This window comes from Acanthochromis polyacanthus, chromosome 17 (genome assembly GCF_021347895.1).
Source record: "Acanthochromis polyacanthus isolate Apoly-LR-REF ecotype Palm Island chromosome 17, KAUST_Apoly_ChrSc, whole genome shotgun sequence".
NCBI classification, from domain to species: Eukaryota; Metazoa; Chordata; class Actinopteri; family Pomacentridae; genus Acanthochromis; species Acanthochromis polyacanthus.
The window spans coordinates 3,242,358-3,268,976 of NC_067129.1; the positions used below are offsets into that span (position 1 = coordinate 3,242,358).

General features: G+C 38.9%; 1 protein-coding gene across 1 annotated transcript; it reads right to left on the reverse strand.

Moving 5' to 3' along the window:
- Positions 1–535: 535 nt before the first annotated feature.
- psmg1 (proteasome (prosome, macropain) assembly chaperone 1) lies at positions 536–14,735 on the reverse strand. The gene is made up of 7 exons (XM_022194347.2): positions 14,508–14,735; positions 12,112–12,215; positions 9,734–9,879; positions 6,549–6,611; positions 5,308–5,506; positions 2,625–2,755; positions 536–691 (listed from the first exon to the last, which is right to left on the reverse strand). The coding sequence occupies exons 1-7, from the start codon at positions 14,627–14,629 to the stop codon at positions 614–616; spliced, it is 843 nt and encodes a 280-aa protein (XP_022050039.1). The 5' UTR covers positions 14,630–14,735; the 3' UTR covers positions 536–613.
- Between the last annotated feature and the right edge of the window lie 11,884 nt (positions 14,736–26,619).

Consider the following 26,619-nt stretch of genomic DNA (forward strand, 5'->3'; position numbering starts at 1 on the left):
TGGCTACAATTGAGTTAATTTTCACAATGTTGACAAATAAATATATCTCTGTTACTATCAAGCAAGGAGGCATATCAATCACATAAAGGAAATCTATTTTAAAAAGAAACTAGAACAAGTCTGAGTTTTGAAGCTATTTAGTCACAAAGTAAAGTTCCAAATCTTGATCTGCTGTAAGATTAAATCAGTCCAAAAACATTCAGACTTCATTTTATAAAACATTTCACTGTGAATCAAAGTGGCGGGCCGAGTCAGCGGCTCTCCACAAGGAAAATGATATTAAAGTATTAATAGTGTTCTTTAATTCAAGAATCAGAGAGATTTCAATCATTACAAAATCTGTAGCTTTTAAGTAAATGCAACTATTTTTAACCTTTTTACATAATCTCTTCCTGTCTGCCCTAAAGAAACACCTACATAGACAGGAAAGGTTTACAGATGCACTAATTCTCTCAGTATGCATTTAATTCATTCATAAATTCACACATTATAAATCAGACTGACATATTCTTTACAGACAGACCAAACTAAATCATTAAGATGAGATTTTATTACCTTTATTTAGAAAATGAAAACATTTACCACATGAAAATAGAGTGAAGTATGGACAGTTTCAGATGTAAAGATTACTCTGGATGTCGGCGGTTCTGGCAAACTTGCGGAGGACGTCTGTGCTGGGAGACGGATCCAACTGAGGGGAAGCAGAAGAAATAGGAGGAGTTAAAACGGTGGAAAAATCTGCATAACGATGGAACATTCCAGGTACATTTTAACAGATATTAATGAGCATTTTTGCGCACAATTCTTTGAAAACTCAATTGAGCTGTGATTTCATGTGGTTTCAGAAACATCAATCAATAGATTAACTGCATTTTAGAGAGTTTTTATGTTTTAAAACCCTTCAACCTTGCTCAGAAAAGTCATCATTTAACACACTAATGAACTAAAGTCACAGTTAAAACGTAAAACTCTCCCGGTCCATCCACCCTTAAACACCTGCGTTGGAAAATTCTTTGATAAAAGCCCCCGAAACTGTGACAGAAGCTTAACAAAGAGCCTGAAGGTGCGCTCTGGCAAGAAGACGTCAAACCAAAAGCTCCGAACTGCAGCGCGTGTCGCCGTCAGCAGGTGGAAGCTGCAGATAACGGAGAACAATCTGCCGCTTGCATCACGTCACCTTTGAATTCTGGGTTCATTTTGGATTCATTTGGCAGCAGTTCTGCTCCGATTTGGCCTCTTCGCCATGGCAACGGCCCTCCAGTCTCCCGGGTGTTGTAGTAATTAGAGGCATCCACTTCACCAAACCGAGGCACAAAAACGTGATCTCCGGGAAACGCAGCTGAAGTAATTGGTCGGCGAAACGTAAGCCTAAGAGAACCGTCACAGGAGGCTCACGTGTTCTTTGTGGATGTTGTTGAAGAGGAAAATCAGATGGCAGTACAGAACATTTTTGAAAGCAGCAGCTCCTCAAATACAACAGCTGTACTCCCATCAGACGAGACACTGGAGGCAACACATGCGGTGGTCAATTTTTAGATTTTGCTTTGCTTCCTTGAACCGTTTTCGTTCTAATCGTGGAAAGAAAACATCAAAAACACACATGTAGGTGTTTGTTTTACAGCATTTTGTCTCCTTGTGTCTGTAGATTTGAACGGTGATGCATATCTTTAAAGGCCGGACAGAAATCTCCACTTCAGGAGCACTTGGATGCAAAAACGTTCCAGTTTTACTCCCATCTACAATCTGCAGGTTTTTACAGGCGAGTTTCTTAAGAGTTTATGGAACATTTTATTCTTAAAAACAAGCTTAAAATTGATTGATTCTGGCTGTTGACAGCATATTCTGATTCACAGAGGGATAAAAGGGGATATCTAAAATTCCCTCTGTGAACAATGTTGACTTTATCACGTCAACAACAACAATAATAACTTTTTATTATCAGCATCCTTAAGAACAGCATTCATATGGTGCTTTGACAGTTAAAACATGCAACACCGAGGTACAGGAGACAAACTGGAGCAGTAAAAATGACAATAAATTAAATGAATAATTACATACTCAAACAAGAGAGCTAGGCACAAGATTGAGGGTTAAAATTAGAAGTTAAAAAAGAGAAGTAAAGAATTAGATGACATCACACTAAAGAACCAGGCAGCTAAAAGTAAAATAAAGCAAGAGAGAAGGTCTAAAATAAACAGAACATAATACAGAATAGAACATTAAAATTAATCAAAGCTAAAAGTAAACTTAAAAAAAAGCAGGCGGATTTTAAGAAGCGATTTTAAAGAAGTTTTAAATAAAAAAAACAAGAATTTTGAGCTGCCAATATGTTATTTTAGACCATATAAACCCTCATTTGCATACTTAAGCATATAATTTTAGATAATTTGTGATTCTCAAAACTCTTTCTATCATATTAATTAATAAATTTGGGAAGTTTAACGCAGGTATCTGTGCACTGTTATCCCGTCCCGCTGTAGTTCCTCCTTTAAAAGCTGCAGTTACATCATCTACTGGGGTTCAGCCAGAAGAGCAATTTGGCAATGTTGGACATTTGTACGTATCCTTTCCTTTGTGACCTTTCCCAAATTCCCCCTTCATATACACAAAGAGAAGCGTCTCACCTGTATGGACCTGCCAAGCCTGGTTAGTGCAAGCTTATAGGTCTCCATGGTGACAGAGTCGGGGCCGATGACATCACTGTAACACTGGTAAACAACGGCGGCGACACGGTGGACCTGGCAGTGGTTCAGGACTGATGAAACAGCACAAAGGAGAAGGATGCAAGGTTAATTTGGCGACGGCACAATAAAAGGAGGCGTGTGGATGCAGGTTCACGTTCTTCATCCTGATAAAACATCTGTTTGTTTGGGCTCAATGTCTCTAAGTGCCCCGACTCCAAAATGACCACATCAGGATGCAGGACTACGTGTGCTGGGAGTGGAGACGGGCCTAATGGCGCTACATTTCATTCGGTTGGCAGACACTTTTGTCCAAAGCGACTCTGTTTGTCCCCACGTACGCACTCCAGCAGCAAACGGGGACTCGTGGCTCGCTCAAGGACACTTCAGCAGAGAGAGGAGAGAATCAAACCGGGATGAAGCTGCAGTTTCAGTCCATAAAACACTCCATGTCATTTTAGTTAACATCTGAGTCCTTTTCAACTATTTTGACTCAGTTTTTTGTTAAGTATCGATAAGGTTTCAGGTATTTTGGACAATTTAAAAGTTGTTTTTTGTAATTGTGGGAAGCCTTGGGGGAAATCTGGAAAAGTATTTTGGTAAATTTCTTCCTCATTGTAGACAAACTAAACAAACACATCCAGAAAACCAATGACTGGCTCTACATTAAACTGCTGGAACCCCATAATAAGTTGGTTATAGAAAACTGATTGGATGTGTTTCAGGTAGGTCAGACAATTTGTTTTTAAAATGGTCGATTTTGACGTCATCTTTGACATTTCTTGGTTGTTCTGCTTCATTTTTAACTCCTTTAATTCAGGTCTTGAATTCCCTCGAGTTCTGAGTAATTCTGGAAACATTTCAAGACATTTTGGAGATGTTTTTAGTCACATCTTGGACACATTCCGAGTCATTCCGTGCAAGTTGTTGCCATTTTGTAAAGGAGCACTTTATCTAATTTTTACACGTTTTCATTTACATCCAGGTAACAAACAGACCGTTGTTATGCAAGTTTAGTTAATTAATTTATAGACGGTGAAGAGAAAGTCTGAGGGTGTGTGTTACTGAAAAGAACTGGGAGTTCCTTCATGATACATGTTGTTGTGGGAGTGGATTTCTAATGAACTTTGGGGTTTAAATTAAGGGTCTGGGGGTCATTTTAAAGTAAACACGAGCATGAAACACTTAATTTCATGCACCATTGTGTGCCTTTTCTGCATCAGTTAAGATGGAACTCTTTCTCTATGTGAAGGAAAACAGAATTCAGAATGCAGTTTGGCTCTCAGATATTCTACATCACTTTCAAAATATTTATCCTCTCAGCTACGAGGCAGAACAGTCTGATATCAAACGATGTCTGAGACGACGTCCAATAGTTTGTCCTCATTAGCATAGCTGGCAAACAAGCCCGCTGTTATCATTGACTTTATATGGAGGCCACTTGAAGATGCTTTCAGAATAAGAAACATGAGGCGTAAAATAACAGCTGTGAGCACAAAGGATGTTAATTAGAGGATGACTTTTCCTTAAAAACAACACTGGGAGAGCAGAAACAACAAACAGCGGCTGTATTTTATCCTATTCTGTCCTTAGATTCACGTAGAAGTAAGATAAATCAAATTCCATTTTTTTTATTGTTTTTGTTTTATTGTGCAGTCTGCTTTTAGTTCTTATTGTTTTTATCTTAGTTTTATTTTTGAATCTTGCTGTTTATGCTTATGTACAGCACTGTGGTCGCTTTTAAAGGTGCTTTATAAATAAATAAATTTGACATTTTGTGTCTTGTTTTTGTCATATTTTGTCTCATTTTTGTTGTGTCTTTTGTCATTTTGCTTTATTCATTGTTTTCTGTATTGTTTTTGTCATTTTGTGTCTCATTTGTGTCGGTTATGTAATTTTTTGTCTCGCTTTTGTTGTCTCATTTTTTTGTTGCTTTAAAACTTAAAGTTTTTTGTCTCTTTCTGTTTTGTTTCGTGTCATTTGTCTCATTTTTTGTAATTATGTTTCTTACTTTTGTCATTTTTTGTCTTGTTTTTGTTTGTCTCATTATTTTGTTGCTTTAAAACTTTATTTTTGTCTCTTTTTGTGCCATTTGTCTGATTTTTTGTAATTATGTTTCTTACTTTTGTCATTTTTTGTGGTTTGTCTGTTTTTTTTCGATTTGTAATTTTTTGGGAAATTTTTTTGTCTCTTTTTTTGCTTTGTTTCCTGTCGTTTGTCTCATCTTTGTGTAATTTTGTTTCTTGTTTTTGCCATTTTTTATCTTCTGTGTCATTTATGAAATCATGCTGTCATTGTATAAAAGCTAAACTGTTTCCACATATTGTCAGTCACGTGCTCAGACTGTGTTCTGTGCATACTGATTCCTTTTGCTTTGACTTGAGAGATGACTCCGAGTGTTCTTTTGAGATTAACGTGAAATTAACGCGTTAAAGTCCCAGCCATGAGTGTGTCGTTAGCCGCAGCTCGGCAAAGATGAAATGTAAATTTGCTGCGTTTGTGGTTACATTTGTGGACTAAGACCGATTTTCCATGATGCATCCGACACCAAAGCGTTCTTCTATCGATCATTCTTTTTGTTTGCAAACAGGAGAGAGGAAGAGAAAAAAGCTGGAGTTGAGCGTACCTGCAGATGGAAGTCCAGTAACGATGTTGGGCTGCTCCAGCGGCTGGCAGACAGGCCGATCCCTGAAAGCATCGGTGTGGAGAGAACGCAGGAACGGAGCCGAGCTGCTGCACAGATAGTCGGCTGTCTTGTAATCAGCCACCGAGCCGTCTGACAGCACGATCACATTCAGCTCTCTGTGCTGCAGACACTCAAACACCTACAACAGAGAGACACAGTCAAAGAGAACACCTCCACCACGATGATCAGCCTGAGAAATGTCTGCATGTTTGGCAATCGTAATGACGTGGCAATCAATGTTTGAAATGTACACTCACATTTCTAATCATCTGAGCCAAGAAATAACAACAATAACACATTTATTCATGAAGCACACATTGTCTTTCTCCTGTTTGGTCTGAAATAGCTAAACCTTCTGATCATTAGGGCTGGCCCGAATAGTGGTTTCTGGACTCAGAATATTCGGGCCCTATTGAAGACGAATATCCAGATATTTGTTCCGCCCCGTAACGTCCGACCGGGGGTGGGGTTGCGCGCGGTGGCGGCGGAGACGGCCCGAATATTCGGATCAGTTCATCTGGTCTCCCAGGTCCACATTTTGCCCTCGTTTAGTCTTTAGTTAAACTGAAGAATTCCCAAACACCGGTCTTCAGCATCTTGTCTTGTGTTTATGCAACAAAGTGAAGCGTGACGTCAGAGTCTGCAGCAACCCGGCCATTCGGGTGGTGTTTACAAACACGAATGGAGGAGCCGAGATGAGCCGAAGAACACGACGGGATGAGCCGAAGGCTGAGGGAAGAGACGAGCTCCGAATATTTTCGTCTGGGGGGAGGAGGGAGTGATCACATAGACATATGTGTATATGTTATATGTAATCACACGACGAGATGAGCCGATGTGGGCAGAAGGCGGAGGGAAGACAGTAACGCTGCATATTCTTTCCGCCCGGTGACGTCAGACGGAAGGGAGGGGCGAATATTCGGATGCCAAATTAATATCCGGATAGTGCCGTAGCGAACGAATATTCGGGTCCAGCCCTACTGATCATATCTGCTATGCTTGTTCGATATTAGATATCTGTATGGTATTACTGTGCTCTTCACAATTACACCATGGTTCTGTTGCTGCCACATTTCTGGGCTTCAGGACTTAAAGAAAACAAATCATTCTCAGCTGTAAAGGTCTCTGCATCCCAGCATAAAACAATAAGTCATCCAGCTGATTTATAGGTATAAATGTACCTTTTCTGTCCACTGAAAGAGCTGGTCTTCTGCAAGGTAGCAGGTCACTTGGCAGATCAAAACCTTTAGGGAAAGGACAACAAACAGTTTAGGCAACAAACTGAAGACACAAACATCCAACTCAAAGACTGAAGCTGCCACGATAGATTCTCCTACAAATAACTGCAATTAACAGTTTAATTGTCTTTATCTTTTCATTTTACGCCTTTATTAGTTTTAGATTAGTAGCATCAGCCTCTTTAATTACCACCTTTTTGCTGTAAATCCAACAAATCGCCTCTTTCAGGTTACTGGTCTCTGCTTTTTCATTTGGCTTCAAACCAAACGGTGTGTGCTGTGGTGTCAATAGACGCTCATGGAAGTGCAGTCAGTCAAATGTTAGACTTTAAACCTCCCTAGATTGATGCCCTTAAACTTAAATCAGAGGATTTCGAAGCATCAGGTGGATCTCTTCAGGTCGGCTCCAAACAGGATTATTCTATACTGTAGAACTGTATTTAGCTAATCATTCAGAAATACAGCAGTTGTGGAGAGTTTTACTGTTTTTCCCACTTTCCCAGAGCAAGAAACTAATGAATACCTCTTGGACAGATCGATTTTAAGTTGTACAAACAGCATTATGAGTCCATCTTTGTTGAAATAACATAATCATGATCACACAAGCAGCCAGAAAAAAAGAAAAGCTAAAGTTAGTGAAGAAACTCAGATGCTCCTTTAAACCACAGCAGAAGACGGGGATGAGGCAGCTGTTTTTACGCAGATGAATGGAAACGATTATGCAAAAAGAGCTCAAATAACTGCGATTATGGAACAATCATGACAGGCCTATCAAAGACAGAACCCTGATATGATAATGAAAGACAAACAAAACAGAAGCAACATATGGAGCTCCGTTTTAACGGCTCAGTTACGACTGGGAGGTATTTTGATGCCCACAGAGAAGGTGGGAGAGATGAGAAAGAGAGAAAAGATGTTTCAGTTGAAGTCATTTAGACAAATTATCACAGGATAATACCATCCTAATGCATGATTTCTTGTTTTATATTGGACAACCCTACCAAGGTTTCCCAAGCAGCATGATTCCAGATGTGCTGCTGCCACCTCACATGCACTGCCTGTCCAAAAAAAGTCGTACTCTAATGATTTCTTGGACCGCCTTTAGCTCTGAGAACGGCACTCAGTGACTGTGGCATCGTTTCGATAAGCTTCTGCAACCTCACTGCTTTTATTTCTGTCCAGAGATGGATTCATTTTCTACCAAGGTCTTATTCTGATGATGGGAGAGTCGGATCAAAGTCTTCTCCAGAACATCCCAAAGATTCTCAATGAGGCTGAGGTCTGGACTCTGTGGAGAACAATCCATCTCCTGCTCCCTGATCCACTCATTCTCAATGTGAGCCCCATGAATCCTGGCATCATCATCTTGGAACATGTTCATCCCATCAGGGAAGAAAACCTCCACTGATGGAAAGACCTGCTCATTCAGTATCTTCAGGTGTTTCTTCATTCTTTGGGAACATAACGTTGGTGAACCTGACCAACCCCAGATCATAACCCTAACCCCCACAGGCTGATAGGCTCTAGACATGAAGAGTTCAACACTTCATCTGCCTCTCTTCTTACCCTGATGCCCCCATCTTCTGGTTTATCTTCAACTCCTCTGAGTGGAAATGCACCAATTATGGTGCAGCTCCACTAAATTTGTCGTCTTTCTGAATTGGTTCTTCAGGTTCTTGATGGTTCTAAGTCAGCACTTTGGGGAGACCAGACTAGAACCTTCATTCCATCCTGATGGAACCATTTCTTTACCTCGTCTGATGTGTGTTTGGGCTCATTGTCTGGTTGAAACATCCAACTGTGTCCAAGATCAACCTTATGCTGATGGTTTTAGGTTTTCCTGAAGAACGTGGAGGTGATCCTCCATCTTCATTATTCTATTTACTTTGTGAAAAAGGAGAATACTACAATATTCAAATGTAAAAACGGGAAATCGTGCTCAAATTGAAGAGTGACGCTCTTTAATTAAGACAGAACTATATGTCCAAAAAAGACAAATTGAACCCTATGGAAAAATGCGCAGCAATCTGAAATAAACGTTCTTCATCTAGCGGTGCGTGGGCTGGATTAGACAACCAAACATCAATTCTAATACTGATTAATAAAAAGATCCTTTTCCATTCATTAGTCAGCTAATTGTTTGGTCTATAAAACACCAGAAAAAATACATTTTCATTTCACTTGAGAACCTGCAAATGTTCGCTTGACTTAAAACAATAAACTGATTATGAAAACACATTATTCCTATTATGATTTCCGCTGACTGATTGAAGCTGCAGCTCTAAAACACACAAAGATTCCCTCATCATGTGTGAACACAGACCTTCGCTGCATTCAATCAGGCAAAAACGCCCCAAAACACACCTCCAAATGCAATTAAATCAGCTTTAAAAGGAAAAAAAAGACGGTGTGATGACAGGGTTTTCTCTGAATCGATGATCGTCTAAATGAAAGCATGTGATTGTTGCAGTATCTCCTGTCCACAGCTGCTCCCGTGTTCCTCCTCTACATTAAATCTCGGCGGCGGGACACTCATGATAAATCTGAAGCCTCCTCTGCAGCCGTGGTGCCATCGAACACGGCCGTTCACAGAGTTTATCTTGATTAAATCACGTGTGGACGACGCACACACAATCAGCCGCTCGGTTATAACTCTGACTTCTGACAGTTTATGCAGCCGACAAAAGATTACCAGGATTCACTTATCCTCCGTGTAACGACCTCCTCTCCAACTTTTGCGAGGTTTCTTGCTTTATTCTTGAAGAGCACTGCAGCAAAAACACGTCAGATCAATTATGATACAATTATGATAATGTGAGACGGAGCCGAAAGACGCAGACGTTGAAATGACTTCTACAAACCATCATCTCTACTTTGCATTCCCCTGTGATATATTCAGATTTTCCCTTTTATTTGCCGTCTGTTTGTAGTGCGACAACAAACCGGGCCAGCCGTTAAAACGTGCCCTTATATAAACCAGTAAACAGCACTTGAGAAATAAATAGAAAAACAGGAGCGAACTCATTAAACCGAGTTTCTCCTCTACCAGGTGCTTTCTGGCGTTAATCAAAAGCAGGCACATTCTGAGGAGCTGTTTTTGGGTTTTTTTTGCTGCGTCTGTCACTCACTGACGGGTTGTCCTTGCGTCGGTGGAAAACACAAGCCGACTCCTCGCTGTTTTGCCCGGTTACAGCCCGACTCCTCTCGTTCCACACCGATGCGTGTCCGACGGCGTCCCAGTTTGCAGAGCTGAGGACGTACGCTGACAGGAAGCCTGCGAAGACAGATCCTCTCAGTATTCAACAACCGCTCACACGTGGACGCAGCCTTTTCCTTTTTCACAGTTTACCTTTGTGACACGGTGAAATTTGCATTTATATGAACTCCTGTTTGCTTTGTTTAGCAGGCGACAGCACATTCTGTGTGAGAGCTGAGGAAAAAATCCAGAGCTGAAACAACGAGCGGACTAATCTACCAGTTCATCAACAGAAACCGAACTGAACAATTAACAGATTTCAAATGAAAACCGCAATTTTAATTAGTGCAATTAGAGAATCACAAAGGCAGTTTATGATCCACGGTATGACCCAGAGTTTAAACTGACGATTCAGTGGTTTTATAAATTAGACAGTCACTCTTCTCTGATATCTAATGCTGTGACATACATACATATATATATATATGTATATATGTATATATATTCTTATTTGTACTTTGCATCACAAGAGTTGTCATTTAATTTTGTTGTGTGTGTATAACGACAATAAAAAGTATTCTATTCTAATGCTCCATTATGTGTTTAAAACCTATAAAAGCTCTATAATTTTTACATAATCAGATATATTATAAAATATTATTGAAGTGCAGCATGACTTTAAGACATTTAAAATGCAAATCACATCAAATATCGCTCAGAAAAATTACAATTAGATATTTTCCCCAAATGGTTCAGACCTGTTGGATACTATTTTGTTAACCTGTAAAACCCACTGCTGCAGAAACACAACAGGAGTTTTATGTTTTTAATTATTTTATACACACACACACACTAAATTTGTGCAAAAATCTTTGTTCATTTTTTTCTGCATTTGTTTTTCTTCTTTGCTCATTTTCTTCTATATTTGGGTTTATATATGTCACCGTCACCTCCCTGGTCTCTGCATCAGCCCCACCTGACCTCCCTCTCTTCTCCCTGTCCCTCCTTTTTCTGTTTCTTCCCTATTCTGTCTCTTCATTCTCTCCCTCTCTCTCCTGTTTTGTGTTGCTCCACTGTTCTGCCCTCTGCAGCAGCTGCAGCTAATCAGCTCATCAGTAGAACTCCAGGCAGCTGTGGCACAGCACACCTGACATCTCCTCCTCTGCAATAAGAACTGGCTTCACTCTCCACTTGCTGCCAGATTGTAGCTTCAGCTCAGATATCATCCGCTGGCCCACGCTGCATTCCTGCCCTGCCTTACATCTGGACCCCCTCCCGGATTCTCCCCAGCCTAGTCTTCCTACCACCTCTCAGACACTCCCCGGCCTGCCTTGAGATTCCACCAAGCCTCACTCAGGGGACCAGCTCCCCCCAGACATTCTCCAGACTCCCAGACCTCCACAGCCACTCTCTGCCACCACCGGTGCTGTGCTCCTGCCCCCTCCCCTTTAGTCCAGCCCCGTCTTGTGAGTCAGTTTATTCCTGGCTTCCGTTTCATCGACCTTCTCTCCTTTGGTTTAGTTCTTCATCTCCCCCTTAGTTCTTCCTGTTTGATATAATTTGTGCTTAAATAAATCCTGGTTTTCCACCCAGTCCTGCTGTGAGTCTGTGTGTTCTCAGCTTGGGTTCACCACTGCCCTCGTGACAATATACTATTATTATTACTCATACTCTTTATTTTTTTTGTATTTGTTAATTCTTTATATTTGGGTTTATGTAAGTATATATATATTTATGTTTGTTTATTTTATTGCAATTTTTTCTGTATTTGTTCTATTTTTTGGCTCATTTTCTTCTATATTTTTGTGTGTGTGTGTGTGTGTGTGTGTGTGTGTGTGTGTGTGTGTGTGTGTGTGTGTGTGTGTGTGTGTGTAGATCCTTTTTTTTCCTATATTTGGGTCTTACAGGGTTCAGCAATTAACTGTTCACCTGTGATGAATTTTGGCTTTTCTTAGTCCAGTGTGATGTAAACTGAATATTTTTATGTTTTAGATCATTCATCAAACATTGTATATAGACATACTATTCTGCTTTAGACACATACAGATGAAATAATCAACAGATTAGTTGATAAAGAATAACAATAACCAGCTGTATCATTCATGGTTTCCTGTATGACACTAACAGCAGGATTTTAGCACCATATCCTGTTGGCTGCACAGTTTATCATCTGCTCTGCGGACTCCACTATGTTCCAATTTCGAGACAGCAATCATTAAAGATTCATTTGTTCTGTAATAATATTGGGTGTGCGGTTAAATGGACCCATCACAGGTGATGTAGCGTACAGGCGAGTTGGCAGCTACTCACTGGCAGCGTTGTGTCCCACAGCCAGGATGAAGTCGGAGCACTGCAGCTTGTTTCCAGACCTCAGCGCCTCGGAGACTTCAGGACTCCAGTGCAGACCAACCTCCCTGATGAATGGTGATGTGGGTCAGAGAAAGAGGAACAGTTTTAGGATATTTGCTGAATTCCACCTGGGACTAAGTGCAGGTGTCCGCAGTTAGCTGGAAGGACAGAAATGCAGGTGTGTTGTGGGAGAAAATGACCGGTACGGATAAAAAGCAAAGCCAAGTGTTTCCATGTGGGTCTGGAAAGCAAGTTTTCTTCATATTTTATAACAAGAAAAGCACTGACAGAGAGCAGTACTCCTCCAAGGATGCTCAGTCGTTGCATCATTTCCGATGGATGAATTTCTAATAAAAAATGGCCTTGTATTGAGCACAGGTGTGTGTTATACATGTGTACCTTATGTGCAGATACTAAATCACGTGACCTAAATATGTAGCGGGAGGCGGGAATTGATGAGACAATTTAATCAGTTGTTTCTTTGATCATTTCCGACAGAAAAGTCCTGATAAGTCCTCAGCGGTGGATTTGTAGTAGGATCACAATCATGTGATGTAGTGTTCACTTGTTGTCATGGTGACAGTAACACCGCGCCGCTATCTCACAATGATACAGAAATCTTCACATTTGTCAAAAATTACTAGAATTTTGTAGGGCTGCACCCGAATATTCGATGGTGATATTATATTTACATTGCAATTTCAAACAAAATAGTATCTTTTTCCTGCATACCGTTTAGCTTAATGTTGCAGAGGAGGTAGTTGCTGCCATCAGTGTCAGAAAATATTGAAGTACATCGACTCAATTAATTATAACTTTTAACTTAGATGAAAATATTGTACGTTTTGCTCCAGATTATTTTGTTAAAGACTGTTAAATCCATGGTCTCCATCTATTCTGACAGAAAAATCTAAATAAAACTGTCCCTAGCTGGAAGTTCCTGTCACAACATTTATGAGTTGATTTTCCCTCTAATATTGTCATACGGTCTCAAAAAATTATTTTGTCTTTAAAAAAAGACAACTACGCAAAAATTAAAAAAAAATTCATATTATAGTCGAGTCCATAAAAGAAGTATACATGTGAGCGGTAGAATTTACTAAATATTTAATCACTAGTTTTCAGGATTTTAACCCTTTTAAATGCAAATTAACTGACATTATACCACTGTTGTTTAAGAATAAAAATAAACCCAAAAAATATATTATCACTGAGAATAAGCACTGCTAACTGGATGTTGTTATTTCTACATATTTATGTTTTCATAATTTATTTGATTATTACAGATTAGCAACAACTGTCTGTTTTATTATTGTTTAGTGCCGTCAAATTTTTTTTTAGAACTCATAGGACGTTAAGAACAAAAACTCATTATGAAAAAAACACCAAAGAAATTCTATAATAATCAAATTTTCAGCTGTCACCGAGTTTGATTTTTAGCCAACATCAAGTCCTGAATGATGACAACTAGCAAGTATTCCTTCATTTCCAGGATTCTTTAAAAGTCACACACAGGACCTCTTGCAAAGAAGGATAACATCAAAAAATATTATATATTAATATCATTTTCCACTTTCACTGAGTTAGATTTTTTTTTAATCAACATCAGTCCTGATCATAATCATTAAATATTCTTTCATAGTTTTCAGAATTTTAACCTTTTCAAATGTCAGTTTATTAACATGGTGCCACTGTTGTTTAATAAGAAAAATAAAACCAAAAATATACAAAATTTTCCAGAATAATCAGTGCTAACTGTGTGTTTTTTATTTACATATTTATATGTATTTATTTATTTGATTATCACAGTCTGGGACCTGTCAATGACTACCAACAACATGCAGTCTGATGCTCTATTAAGATGTTAAGGACAAAAAGGAATCATGAAAAAAGTACCATCAAAACATTTTACAATAATATTATTTTGTCACTAATTTTTAACCAACATCAGTCCTGAGCTTGACCACCAAATATGAATTCATTTTCAGGCTTTTAACCTTTAAAACACATCTTAGGCAAATTTCATCCCACAATACAGTCAGTTATTAAAAATAAATTAATAAACAATCATGAAAAGGACAGAAATGCCTCTATTGTCACATGAGGGGGCGTTGAAATGAAGTGAAACTAAAATTTCATGTGTCATGTTAGCTCAGTTAGCTCAGCCTGATGTCTATCCAGTAGCTACGTGTGGTACAAATTAATTTCAAAAGGTGAGGATGAGGTCCACAGATATCTACTTGTCTATTAAATATAAATGTCACTGTTTTCTGTTTGTGTATGTGACTAATTTACTATCTCATCCCTTCATGCTGTCTGTCTCCATGCTAACTAGCCAGCTAGCTCATGTTCCTCACCTCTTCTGCTCTAGTTCTCGGCGGATTTCTTCATCTTCTTCGTTTTCCTCTTCAACGTCCTCCTCTTCTTCCTCCACAGCCCGAGAATACACCGACAGCACCTCACCGAAGAACGTCGCCATCACCGCCGTGTTTCCAGAACAAAGTGAAAGTTCAGCTACAGATTGAGACCGGCGGCCATGACAGTTACCACCGCGTCCGCTTTGAGAGGAAGCCCTTCAGAATAAGAGCCTCAACTCAACCAGTTGAGAATAAAGGCGTCAAGTTCACAAACGTGAAGGGAATTGATGGGAAGAGGTTTTTTGTAATGGGGAACTTAGTTGAAAGCGATTTCTCGGACACAGATAAGATCAAATTTGATATATTGCTAATAAAGAACTATCTGTGATAATTATCTCAACTCAATAAAAAGAACACATTAAAAACTATTTTTGAATAAGTTAATTTTATTATTGGTTGTTATTAAATTCGGAAGGTTATTTAGTTGACATTTTAGTGATATCCAGTCATTTTTTATTAATAAGTGACTGTTCCCATAATAAAAAAATATGTAATTTGTAAAGACATGATCATAATTAACATTAAAAACATTATTTTTTCATTATAATAAAAATGTATGCAAGATACATCCCATGTACTCCAAAAGTCATTCAGTAATAGATTGACCCAGACAAGTTTTGAATAATTTTGAACAATTTTCTTGTCATTTTCAGCATTTTATGTCAGCTTGGATCTTATTTCATCATTTTAGATCTTTTTTTTTTTTGTTTGGGATAATTTTTGAGTCGTTTAGAACAAATTTCATGTCATTCTTGATTAATTTTCTGTAATTGTGGATCATTTTCAAGTCATTTTAGACATGTTTTGAGTAATTTTGGACACATTTCTTGTCATTCTTGACTAATTTTCAGGAACATAAAATAAAAAAACATTATTATTTCTTTTACTTTTAATAAAAATGTATGCAAGATATATGCCATGAACTTCAAAAGTCCCTCAATTATATATTAACCCAGCTCAGCAGAGAAACACCAACTGGAAGAACAAAGGAACGTGTGTACAGATTGCAGATGCTTCATATTACCTCTAGTTGAACTTTAAAACGCATATTTATTTACACAGAGATATGACTGTGGAGTGTTTTTAGGGCCTTGTGTGAGCAGGAGAAACGATTAGAGCATCAACAGCTGCTTCTGTGTACATAAGGGCACCGGATTATTGCTTTAAGGTCAACTTAAAACATCTGAACCTGTCCTCTGAGCTTGTGTTTACCTTCTAATGTGCAGAAACACCTGAAATGGAGCAGCTCAAACAGGAACACCATCACTCCCGGCATTCCTTGTGGGAAGCTCCAGGCCCTGAGCTGCATGAGCGTCCAACGTATTTCTGCCTGAGCTGTTCACTTAAATCGATGAATGATTTAAGGCTGCGGCTCTCCTGTGAGCTCACATGGTGTGCGGTTGTACAATGCATATCGGCTCGAGCATGACGAGCAATTAGAGCTGCTCCGTGCGCTATTCTGGGCTCCTGTGCCAATGAGAGCTAACGTTGACATGCCACACGACTCCACCGGCTTCTTACTGGTTATACATAATTAACACGAGTGCAGGGAAGCAGGAAAACATCATTTCAAAAGGATTCCGGTGGATGATCTCGGGCTGTAGAGCTCGCTGGAAACACAAGCCAAGTCATGTTAAGGAAAATTGGCCTCAAGTTGACTGCAGAGCATCTCCCCCTTCCATTGTGTTGTATAATTCATTCTCCTGTAAGCTGTGCCCTGGGAGATGAGGGACAAACAGAAATGTGATGATATCAGCACGGCCATAAAAATACTTCATTGTCACCAGAAAATGTCTGGTGTTGGAGAGACAAATTGGATTGCTGGGCGAAGCCTGGAGTAGAATAGAGAGTAAGGCCTATTACCAGTGCAGCGCAATAATGTAGCGGGAGGCCATAAAGTAGCAGCGGAAAGGTTTCCTGTCACAAAATGGAGCAACATGCTAGGAGGAGGCTTCAGGCTGCTGTTAATATAATTGATAGTAGACTGAGGGAGGAGAGAGGAGAGAGAGGAGGATGTTCTGCAGCTTAACAAACACTGAAGCCTGCAGGGCTCACAACGACAACAACAAGAGAGGAATGTCAACAGCAGGACAAACAGGGATGTCACCACTTTACTGTCTGCTAAGACAGGGAGACGACTGTCAGAGGACCAAAACATCCACGACAGGAACATCTTTACTTCACCCTGACAGAGCATGGAGGCAGTTTCTAGTTCCTTCAGCTCAGGGTTTCAAATTCATCTTAGTCCAGGTTCCACATTCAGCCCAATCTGATCTGAAGTGGACCGGACCAGATAAATCACAGCATAATAACCTGTAAATAAATAATCACAACTGCAAATTTTTTCCTTTGTTTCAGTGCAAAAAAGCACGTTCTGAAAATGTTCACATTTAAGGAATTATCTTTTTACAAAACATTATAAATAACCTGACATTTCAAAAGGCAAATAAATTAAATTTCAACAACAGTCAGTCTCAGTTTATCATTTACACATTACAACTTCCAGATCACAGCGTGTCTGCAAAGAAACAACAACAAAAACAAGACAAAACACTACAAAAATGAGACACAAAACGTCAAAAATAAGAAACAAAGCGACAAAAAATGAGACAAGCGGCATGAAACAAAACAAGAGACAAAAAAATGACACAAAAACGCTAGAAAGAGACAAAAAACGGACACAAAGAAGACAAATAGAGACACAAAAAGAAACAGTGACCAAAAACAGAGAAACAACACATGCAAGACAAAAAATACGAAGTGATAAAAATGACACACAAAATAACGAATAAAGCAAAACACAAAACGATGCAAGTCAGACGATAAAAGACAAAAAATAACAAAAACAAGACAAAATATTGCAAAATTTTAACAGTTTTCACTGTCAAAGCTCTTTGTAAACGCTGTTCTTAAAGGTACTATATAAATAAAGTTATTAATATTATCATTTAAAACCAAATTTCTGCATTAGTTGACCTAAAATTGAATTCAAGTTGCTGTAACGTAAAGAAATTGGTCTGATCACTTAATTTTTCTTCAGTTTCAGTTAAGAATTACCAGTACTGGTCCTTAAAAAATTGCATTTATGCCACCAGTTATTAATTGTTAATTAAAAATATCATTAATTGTAGAGGGAAGACTGATTCCCTTAGCTTAACATTGCTTAACATAATTTCTATTAGAAGTTCTCATGACTCAAAAAGACTGATGCAAAAAAACTGTTATTTTTTCAGCCTAATTATTTGTTTTTAGATTGTAGAACATTACAGCAGTTTTAAAATGAAAATCCTCTTCAGTGTGTTTACTGGAGAGGAGGAAAGTCCACACGTTTTAAAGCTTGAGAGGCTGTAATCTACACTAATGAGCCGACTGACCAAACCTCAGCGGTTGGTAGGTTGTGTTTACATTTTAATGGGCTGTGGTTCAATTAAAAAAAACCCACACAATCCTATCATGTGGTTTAACTCAACACACATCATGTCTGTTAATAAATCATGTGCATGGAATAAATATTTCAAACATAAGCGAGTATTTTTCAGCTGATTCATCTTTAAATGTTCTTTCCCTAAAATCTATCACTTCACTGTCAGGGCGATGCCTCCACTGTGGTCCTCCTGGTCAGCTTCACACCAAATATATTAGACCACATGTAGCCAAACACATCTATCCATGTCTCATCTGACTACATAATGTTCTCCCAACATTCACGAGGCTTTTTTCATGTGTTTTTGAAAAGTCTGAGCAAATCTTTTTCCTAAAGCGCTGATCATAGACGTTGACATCATCCTGTGTCTTAACCCGTTTTAAAATTTGAAAATGTTGGAAGAAAATATATTTTCCCAGTGAAACTTCTGATTTCCACATTTTCAACATTTTTGGGACATCTCTGAATATTTTTTGGTGGAAAAAAAGAAACGTTAAAATGTTTCTTTAAGAACGTTCACAAAAAATCCAAAAACCAAATTCCAGCGAAATGTTCTTAAAGAAAACATTAAAAGTTTTACTGATTCATATGGAATCACTTCAGATATTTTTAGGATTTTTTTGGGAAGCTTTTTACTCATTTTTTGAAAATATTTAGAAGAATTTTCTTGCCAAATTTGGAGGATTTTTTTTAAAATAAAACTTTTAAAGGAACCTTTAAAGGAATTATTGAATTTTCTTAAAGGTTTTGTAAATTTTCAGAAATTTGGGGAAATTTTTTTGCTGAATTTTTGGATTTTTTTCAGACAAGGAAACTATATTTTTTGATGCCCTTAAATCCTTAAATGATGACAACAGGAGGGTTAAAACATCTCAAATTAGGACATGAAAGCGAAAATCTATTTTTGAGTGAAAATCTGCAATTTTTTTGTACCATATCTGGCTTATTTTAAGACACCTAAGTTTGACAATCCTGGTAAAATAGAGCTTAAAATAAGTTTTCTTAGCTAATTTTAAGATCTCAATATTCTAAACATCATATCTTATTTTATGAAGTCTCACCAAGCCATTTTTCACTTGTTCTATTGGCAGATTTTTTTCACTTATTTCAAGGTAAAAATTTCCTTAAAATAGTTTTTTTTTTTTCTTGTTTTGAGAGGAGTATTTTTTCCGGTGTAGAGAAACAAACCTCTGAGTGTTTGTTCACCGGGGAGTTGAAGTCGATCCTCTGCATTCTTACTCATGCAGGGAAAACTTCGTTCACCCATCAGACCACCTACTAAACACTCCTCCACACGTAGGAGGGATTTAAAGTGTTCGCTGTGGCCGAGCTGCATGTCTGTGGACTGTGGGAGGAGAAAACCCGGAGGGAACCCACGCAGACACACAAAGAACATGCAAAAAGCCCACACCGACGGAATCAGTTGCTTAGGAACAGAATTGTTCATCGGCTGTGGGTGTGATCGCTTCAGACTAAGGTGTGGGTTTTTATTCATGTGAACGTCACCGGGCTCTGGTAGCTGCCTGGAGGTGGGTGGAAAAGGTGAACCGCTGATGAGCCATCAGCTGAGGAAAGAGGTTCACGTAATAACGAGCAAACCGAGGAGAGAAGAGACGTTCATGTAAAACTGAGGTTTTATCTAATGTGTATGAACAAGCCCGGGGACTGGAGTGAATGTTTTTCAGCTGGAGATTCTCCTTCAAACCCTCCTGTTTCCTCATTTACAGGCAGCAAAAAATACTGTGCCCTCGTCTGAAAAAACCCCCAAAAAAATTCAGCAAAAAAAATTTGCAAATGTATAAAGATTTGCAAAATCTTCAGGAAGAAAATTTTAAAAATTCCTTGCAAGTTTCCCCAAAAAATCCCAAATTTGGCAAGAAATAATAATTTAAAAAATAAAAATTGCAAATACTTTCAAAAAATGAACAAACATTTTCCAAAAAAATCCTAGAAATATCTAAAGTGATTACATACATATCAGTAAAACTTCTAATATATCAAACTGACCCGTTTTAAAGTTTGAAAACATGGAAAAATATATGTATTTTCACAGTGAAAGCTTTCATATTTTCAACATTATTGGGAATTTTTTGAACATTTTTTGGTGGAAATAAGAAATGTTAAACCAATGTTTCTTTAAAATCATTCAAAAAAAATCCCCCACATTTGACAAGAAATAAAAATTAAAAAAAATAAAATTGTAAATATTTTCAAAAAATTAGTAAAAAATCTTGCAAAAAAAAAATCCTAAAATTATCTAAAGTGATTCCATATATATGAGTAAAATTTCTAGTATTTTCTTTAAGAACATTCAGAGAAAAATCTACCAAAATCCAGTGATTTTCAAAAGTCCCTCAATTATATATTGACCTGTGATTCAGGATAAGTAATTGAATCAGGGAAGTCTTTAAAACAAAAGTGATGCTGGAAGGTAAGCTGTTGTCTTCAGGTATCACTGAAGCTGTAAAGAGCAACAGGAACTTCGGACTCTTACTATTTCCTATTCATTTGTACTTAACCTCATTATGATGAACTCAGATACATTTTATATCAGAACAAAAACAGCAATGAATCCATTTATATATTATATTTTTGGGGACTCTTTGAAAAATGCTTTAGGTTTACGTTGTATTAAAAAACATGAGTTTTTGTTTTACATAATAGTTTGTCTTCGATTTTACTTTGATGGACAAAAAGCATTCAGCGTGTTTAAGCTCTACTTTGATTATATCTGTGATATCAGTTGAGGAAACAGAAGGAATTTTGTCGTCAGGACTCAAAGGAACAAAGAAAAATAAAAACTGATAGGACTGAAAAAAGTATACTAAGCAGATATAAGACTTTTTGCTTTGCTGGTTGCTTTCCTACAACTATTCCAACCTCTCATATGAACTAATGTGGTCTAAAGTAAATGCAGTGGTTGGCTGGGTTCTTCTGTATCAATGGAGTCGCTGGATGGTCATCGTTGATTCTCCAGAATTGACGCCCTTTAGATGGATTTTGCTTTTAGTTCCATCAGGGTGTCCAGTCGCCTTCCTCACCCATCTCCAAGAGACTGGTGACAAAAGCGTCTGCTAAATGAAATTGTAGAATTGTAGAAATTGTAGGTGGGAGTACCAGTTAAGTCGCTGGCAGTGCGACCCTGAAGCAGGTAGTACTGGATTACAGGTCACCAGCAGAAAGTCAACAGACCCGACCTGAGTCCAGTTGAGTTTTCCAAGTTGGCTTGACGACATCAAAGAGATCACAGGAAATGGAATTGAGGAGGCTACTAGAGACGATGGAGCTCTCACATTCGAACCACACCAGCATTTACTTCTGCTGCATGACTTCAGAAGAAGAAGAAGAGGTTGCTATCCTTCTAGACCAAGTTTTCTTTGTTAAGGCCAACCTGATCTTAAATGTGTCTTTGTTTTGGATCTTTAAAACAATTTGGATCCTCAAAACAAGTAGCAGATTTGTCATTTAAATACTGAATGACCAGACATGTGAGCAAATGACTGTCAAGAAAGGATTGAAGAACTTGAACGTGTATTTTTCATCAATACCAATTCAATGTTTGGTCTAACACATTTTAAAACAGCATCAGTAGAAACGGTAAACCTGTTCACAGTTTCTCAGGTTACGTGGGAGGTAGGTAGCTCTATGCATCTTTGAAAAATTGCCAAAGTTATCTTAAATTTTCCTCTTTGCCTCTTCATATAATCCAAGACTGACTAGATGATGTTGGCACCATCTGTTCCAGGACTTCTTGCTCTTCCTGTGACTGAAGATTGTTGTTTATGAGTCTTACTGCAGAAATCAGACAGTGTTTTGTGACAGACATGAAAAGGTCCCTTTAATCACCTTCACACTGCTGTTTCTCCGTCTTTTTTGCCAACTATTGCAAAGAATATTAAAGCTGCAGCATTTCTGATAAATTTCTGTAACATATTCAGTAATGCAAAGGAGCCATTAAGTTTCAAACATGGTGCTTTTAAAATCTTTTACATCTGAAACTCTCTTCCTCGACACCTTTCTGAGAATCTCCCTGACAAAAAAACAGAAAAGCATGTCTCACTTGACTGAATGTCTGCTGTGCAAATGTGTTTTTACTGCAACATCACAAATTCCCTGGATAAAAGAGCACTCAACAGTGTACGCCATTTTTCCACTGCTGAGAATTCATTTAATGTGATTCATGATATTTTTTGTGATGAAGAAACTAGCATTTGTTCTAAGACTCGAGCGAGACGAGCTTGAAAGCTGCAGGAACTTCTGGATTGAGTGTGTATCACAGATAGTGTTATGTTCAATGAGAATCTGGGCCCGGCAGCAAAATTCAGGCTCAGTGTAAGAGTTTAACAGGATTTACTGCAGGAATAATGAAGATTGGGCTGGAGAGAGGAGGTGGTTGGGCTGGCTGGAGAATACTGAGGATGGCTGGAGGCTGAGGAGAAGGTTGATGCTGGAGAAAGTGGGACCAGATGGATGAAAGAGGCAAGGAAAGAGTGGCTGACAGGGAAATTTGGGGCAGCAGGAAGGGGTAGTGAAGAGAGACCACTGGCAAGTTTGACAAGTTTGGCTGGTTGAAGCTCTAGGTAGGCTGAGGACAGTTGGTTATTAAAAAAGACAAAAACGCAAGGAAAGATTGAACGGAGCAACAATACTAGAAGACCTCAGCGGAATGCCATAAACTGCAGTTCCTTAAATGTCCACTTGAGGCGGCGCCAAACATGAGTCAATCCCCATAGACCCTCATGTTAAAAAGCAAAAACTTTACAGCAGAAATAAACATGTTTACAGCCTGTTTAAACATATTTATTGGGCTCTGTAGCTTATTTCCCAGCTCATGACTACAACAAGAGAGATGGATTTATATATCACCATCCATCCATCCATCCATCCATTTTCTTCCGCTTATCCGGGGCGGGGTCGCGGGGGCAGCAGGCGAAGCAGGTCGTTCCAGATGTCCCTCCCCCCAGCGACGCTTTCCAGCTTTTCCTGGGGGATCCCGAGGCGTTCCCAGGCCAGACGAGATATATAATCTCTCCAGCGAGTTCTGGGTCTGCCCCGGGGTCTCCTCCCAGACGGACGTGCTCGGAAAACCTCCAGAGGAAGTCTCCCTGGAGGCATCCGAATCAGGTGGCCAAACCACCTCAACTGGCTCCTTTCGATGCGAAGGAGCAGCGGCTCTACTCCGAGCTCCCTCCGGATGTCTGAGCTCCTCACCCTATCTCTAAGGCTGAGCCCAGCCACCCTACGGAGGAAGCTCATTTCAACCGCTTGTATCCGCGATCTTGTTCTTTCGGTCACTACCCAAAGCTCATGACCATAGGTGAGGGTTGGAACGTAGATGGACTGGTAAATCGAGAGCTTCGCCTTACGGCTCAGCTCCCTCTTCACCACGACGGTCCGGTACAACGCCCGCATTACTGCTGACGCCGCACCAATCCGCCTGTCCATCTCTCGCTCCATTTTCCCATCACTAGTGAACAAGATCCCGAGATACTTAAACTCCTTCGCTTGGGGAAGCAACTCCCCCCCAAACCATCACCTGTGTATTTAAATTATATTTGGCATCTAAATCAGGGTTTATCAACCCATTAAATGGCTGTTATATTGCCTGTTGGGGCCTCCTCCACCTCCTAGTAGTCTCAGTAGGTACAATATTATCTGTTCTGATGTTTGAAAAACAGAAATTAACCCAAATAACACTGGTAACCTCTTGATTCCTTGTGAAAAAGTGCATTTGACATGTCATTACCCCAGAGATGTTGTAACAGGGTGTATATGAGCCCAAAAAAGAGCCTTTTCTAAATCTAATCAAATGGTTTTAGTACATAAACTAAACATAACATTGACTGAAAATTCAAGGAAAAGGTGAGTGAATGCCAAAATGAGACTGAAGTGAAAACATAATACTGCAGTTATGTTACAAAGTCAGTGTTAAACTGCTGAATTATCTTCTCCAACTCCTCCAAATTACATATTTGGACTTCTGTTCCTCTTTATAAGTTCAAAATCGCAGCTCCACCACCATTATGTGAGGTGGTAATGGAGCTCCATTAAATACCAGTAAGGGAAGGTTGTCCCTACTGGCTCATATGCATTGGAATGATCTGCAATGATAATCACCATTTAGTTGGCTGATAACTTCAGAAAATGGGAGAATTAAGACGTAAAGATATGTATAATTAAGGTTGTGGCCCATCTTAGCTGCATTCACGCTTCAGGAAACCTGTAGATGATGTCACCACCCAGATGGACTGAACAATCTGGCGACGAGTGGTTGGACAGCCGGTCTTTAAATACAGCTTGCTGATGGTGTGATGGGGAGGAGGTGAGTTGGTTGATGTGATCAGGACTAGAGAATGGAGCAGCATGTTCAGAAACACAATGAAAAGATGGACGCATAAAGGAAACACAAGGAAAAAACTGAATCCTGACCAAGACCATGACAGACTGATTGGACCAAGTCCTTCTGGTCATTGATTAAATCCCAAAAACCGATCTCTGTCTGTCAAAGTTACATATATGTAGAAGTTTTTTACCATAAAATTACATGTCTTCCTGGACTAAAATGTTAAATATACCTACGTACAGTAACATTAAGGAACAGTTTTTTAATTTGTTCCTTAATGCATTGCAGAGCCATTCACGTGTTCAAACTTTTTAATAACTTTAATGTACTTGAAGTGTGTATTATCAAGGAAAATGGCATTGGATAGGGACTCGGTATCAGTAGATGCTGATGATCAAATGACTGGGGGTAAATAACGTTGATTTATAAAACTCGGAAAGTCTTAAAAGACATTTTCAAGACTATCATTGATGTTGACTGTCTATTCTACTTATGATATATCTTTACGCACATTAAAAAACAAACATATAAACATGTCACCAAGGTAAAAAAAACAAAAACTTGATTTTCACCAGAAAGGTCTGTAAATTCCCCCTGGTTCCCATTAGCTGTGCTGCTAAGTCGTATCTGTATTTATAGATGTGGGGATGTGTAGGAGGTTGTGGTACTGAGACAGAGCTAATTGTTCTGTTAAATAATTATATGTTGGTATCCCCTCCAGTACAATTATCATACCTCTCACCTGGCTTTCAGTGCAGTTCCCAAAACCTATTAACACATTCGTCTCTACACACTGTAGTTAGTTTCTCTTTGTTCTGAATAAATGTTGTTTTGTGAATCAAAAGGTAAACGTTTGGACACGGCTTCTCAGTCAGTGGTTTTTATTTAATTATTTTATGAAATGTAGATTAATACTGAAGACATCAAAACTATAAAAGAATACGATAGATACACACGTGGACAAAATTGTTGGTACCCCTCAGTTAAAGAAGGAAAAACCCACAATTCTCACTGAAATCACTTGAAACTCACAAAAGTAACAATAAATAAAAATTTATTGAAAATTAAATAATCAAAAACAGCCATTACTTTTGAATTGTTGATTAACATAATTATTTAAAAAAACAAACTAATGAAATAGGGCTGGACAAAAATGATGGTACCCATAACTTAATATTTTGTTGCACAACCTTTTGAGGCAATCACTGCAATTAAATGATTTCTGTATTTGTCAATGAGCGTTCTGCAGCTGTCAGCAGGTATTTTGGCCCACTCCTCATGAGCAAACAGCTCCAGTTTTCTCAGGTTTGATGGGTGTCTTCTCCAAATGGCATGTTTCAGCTCCTTCCACATATGTTCAATGGGATTCAGATCTGGGCTCATAGAAGGCCACTTTAGAATAGTCCAACGCTTTTCTCTCAGCCATTCTTGGGTGTTTTTGGCTGTGTGTTTTGGATCGTTGTCCTGTTGGAAGACCCATGACCTGCGACTGAGACCAAGCTTTCTGACACTTGGCAGCACATTTCTCTCCAGAATGCCTTGATAGTCTTCAGATTTCATCGTACCTTGCACACTTTCAAGACACCCTGTGCCAGATGCAGCAAAGCAGCCCCAAAACATTACTGAGCCTCCTCCATGTTTCACCGTAGGGACAGTGTTCTTTTCTTCGTATGCTTGCTTTTTGAGTCTATGAACATAGAGTTGATGTGCCTTACCAAAAAGCTCCAGTTTGGTCTCATCTGTCCAAAGGACATTCTCCCAGAAGCTTTGTGGCTTGTCAACATGCATTTTTGCAAATTCCAGTCTGGCTTTTTTATGAGTTTTTTTCAGCAGTGGTGTCCTCCTTGGTCGTCTCCCATGAAGTCCACTTTGGCTCAAACAACGACGAATGGTGCGATCTGACACTGATGTACCTTGGCCTTGGAGTTCACCTTTAATTTCTTTGGAGGTTGCTCTGGGCTCTTTGGATACAATTCCAACGATCCGTCTCTTCAATTTGTCATCAATTTTCCTCTTGCGGCCACGTCCAGGGAGGTTGGCTACTGTCCCGTGGGTCTTGAACTTCTGAATAATATGAGCCACTGTTGTCACAGGAACTTCAAGCTGTTTAGAGATGGTCTTATAGCCTTTACCTTTAAGATGTTTGTCTATAATTTTTTTTCGGATGTCCTGGGACAATTCTCTCCTTCGCTTTCTGTTGTCCATGTTCAGTGTGGTACACACCTTTTCACCAAACAGCAGGGTGACTACTTGTCTCCCTTTAAATAGGCAGACTGACTGATTAT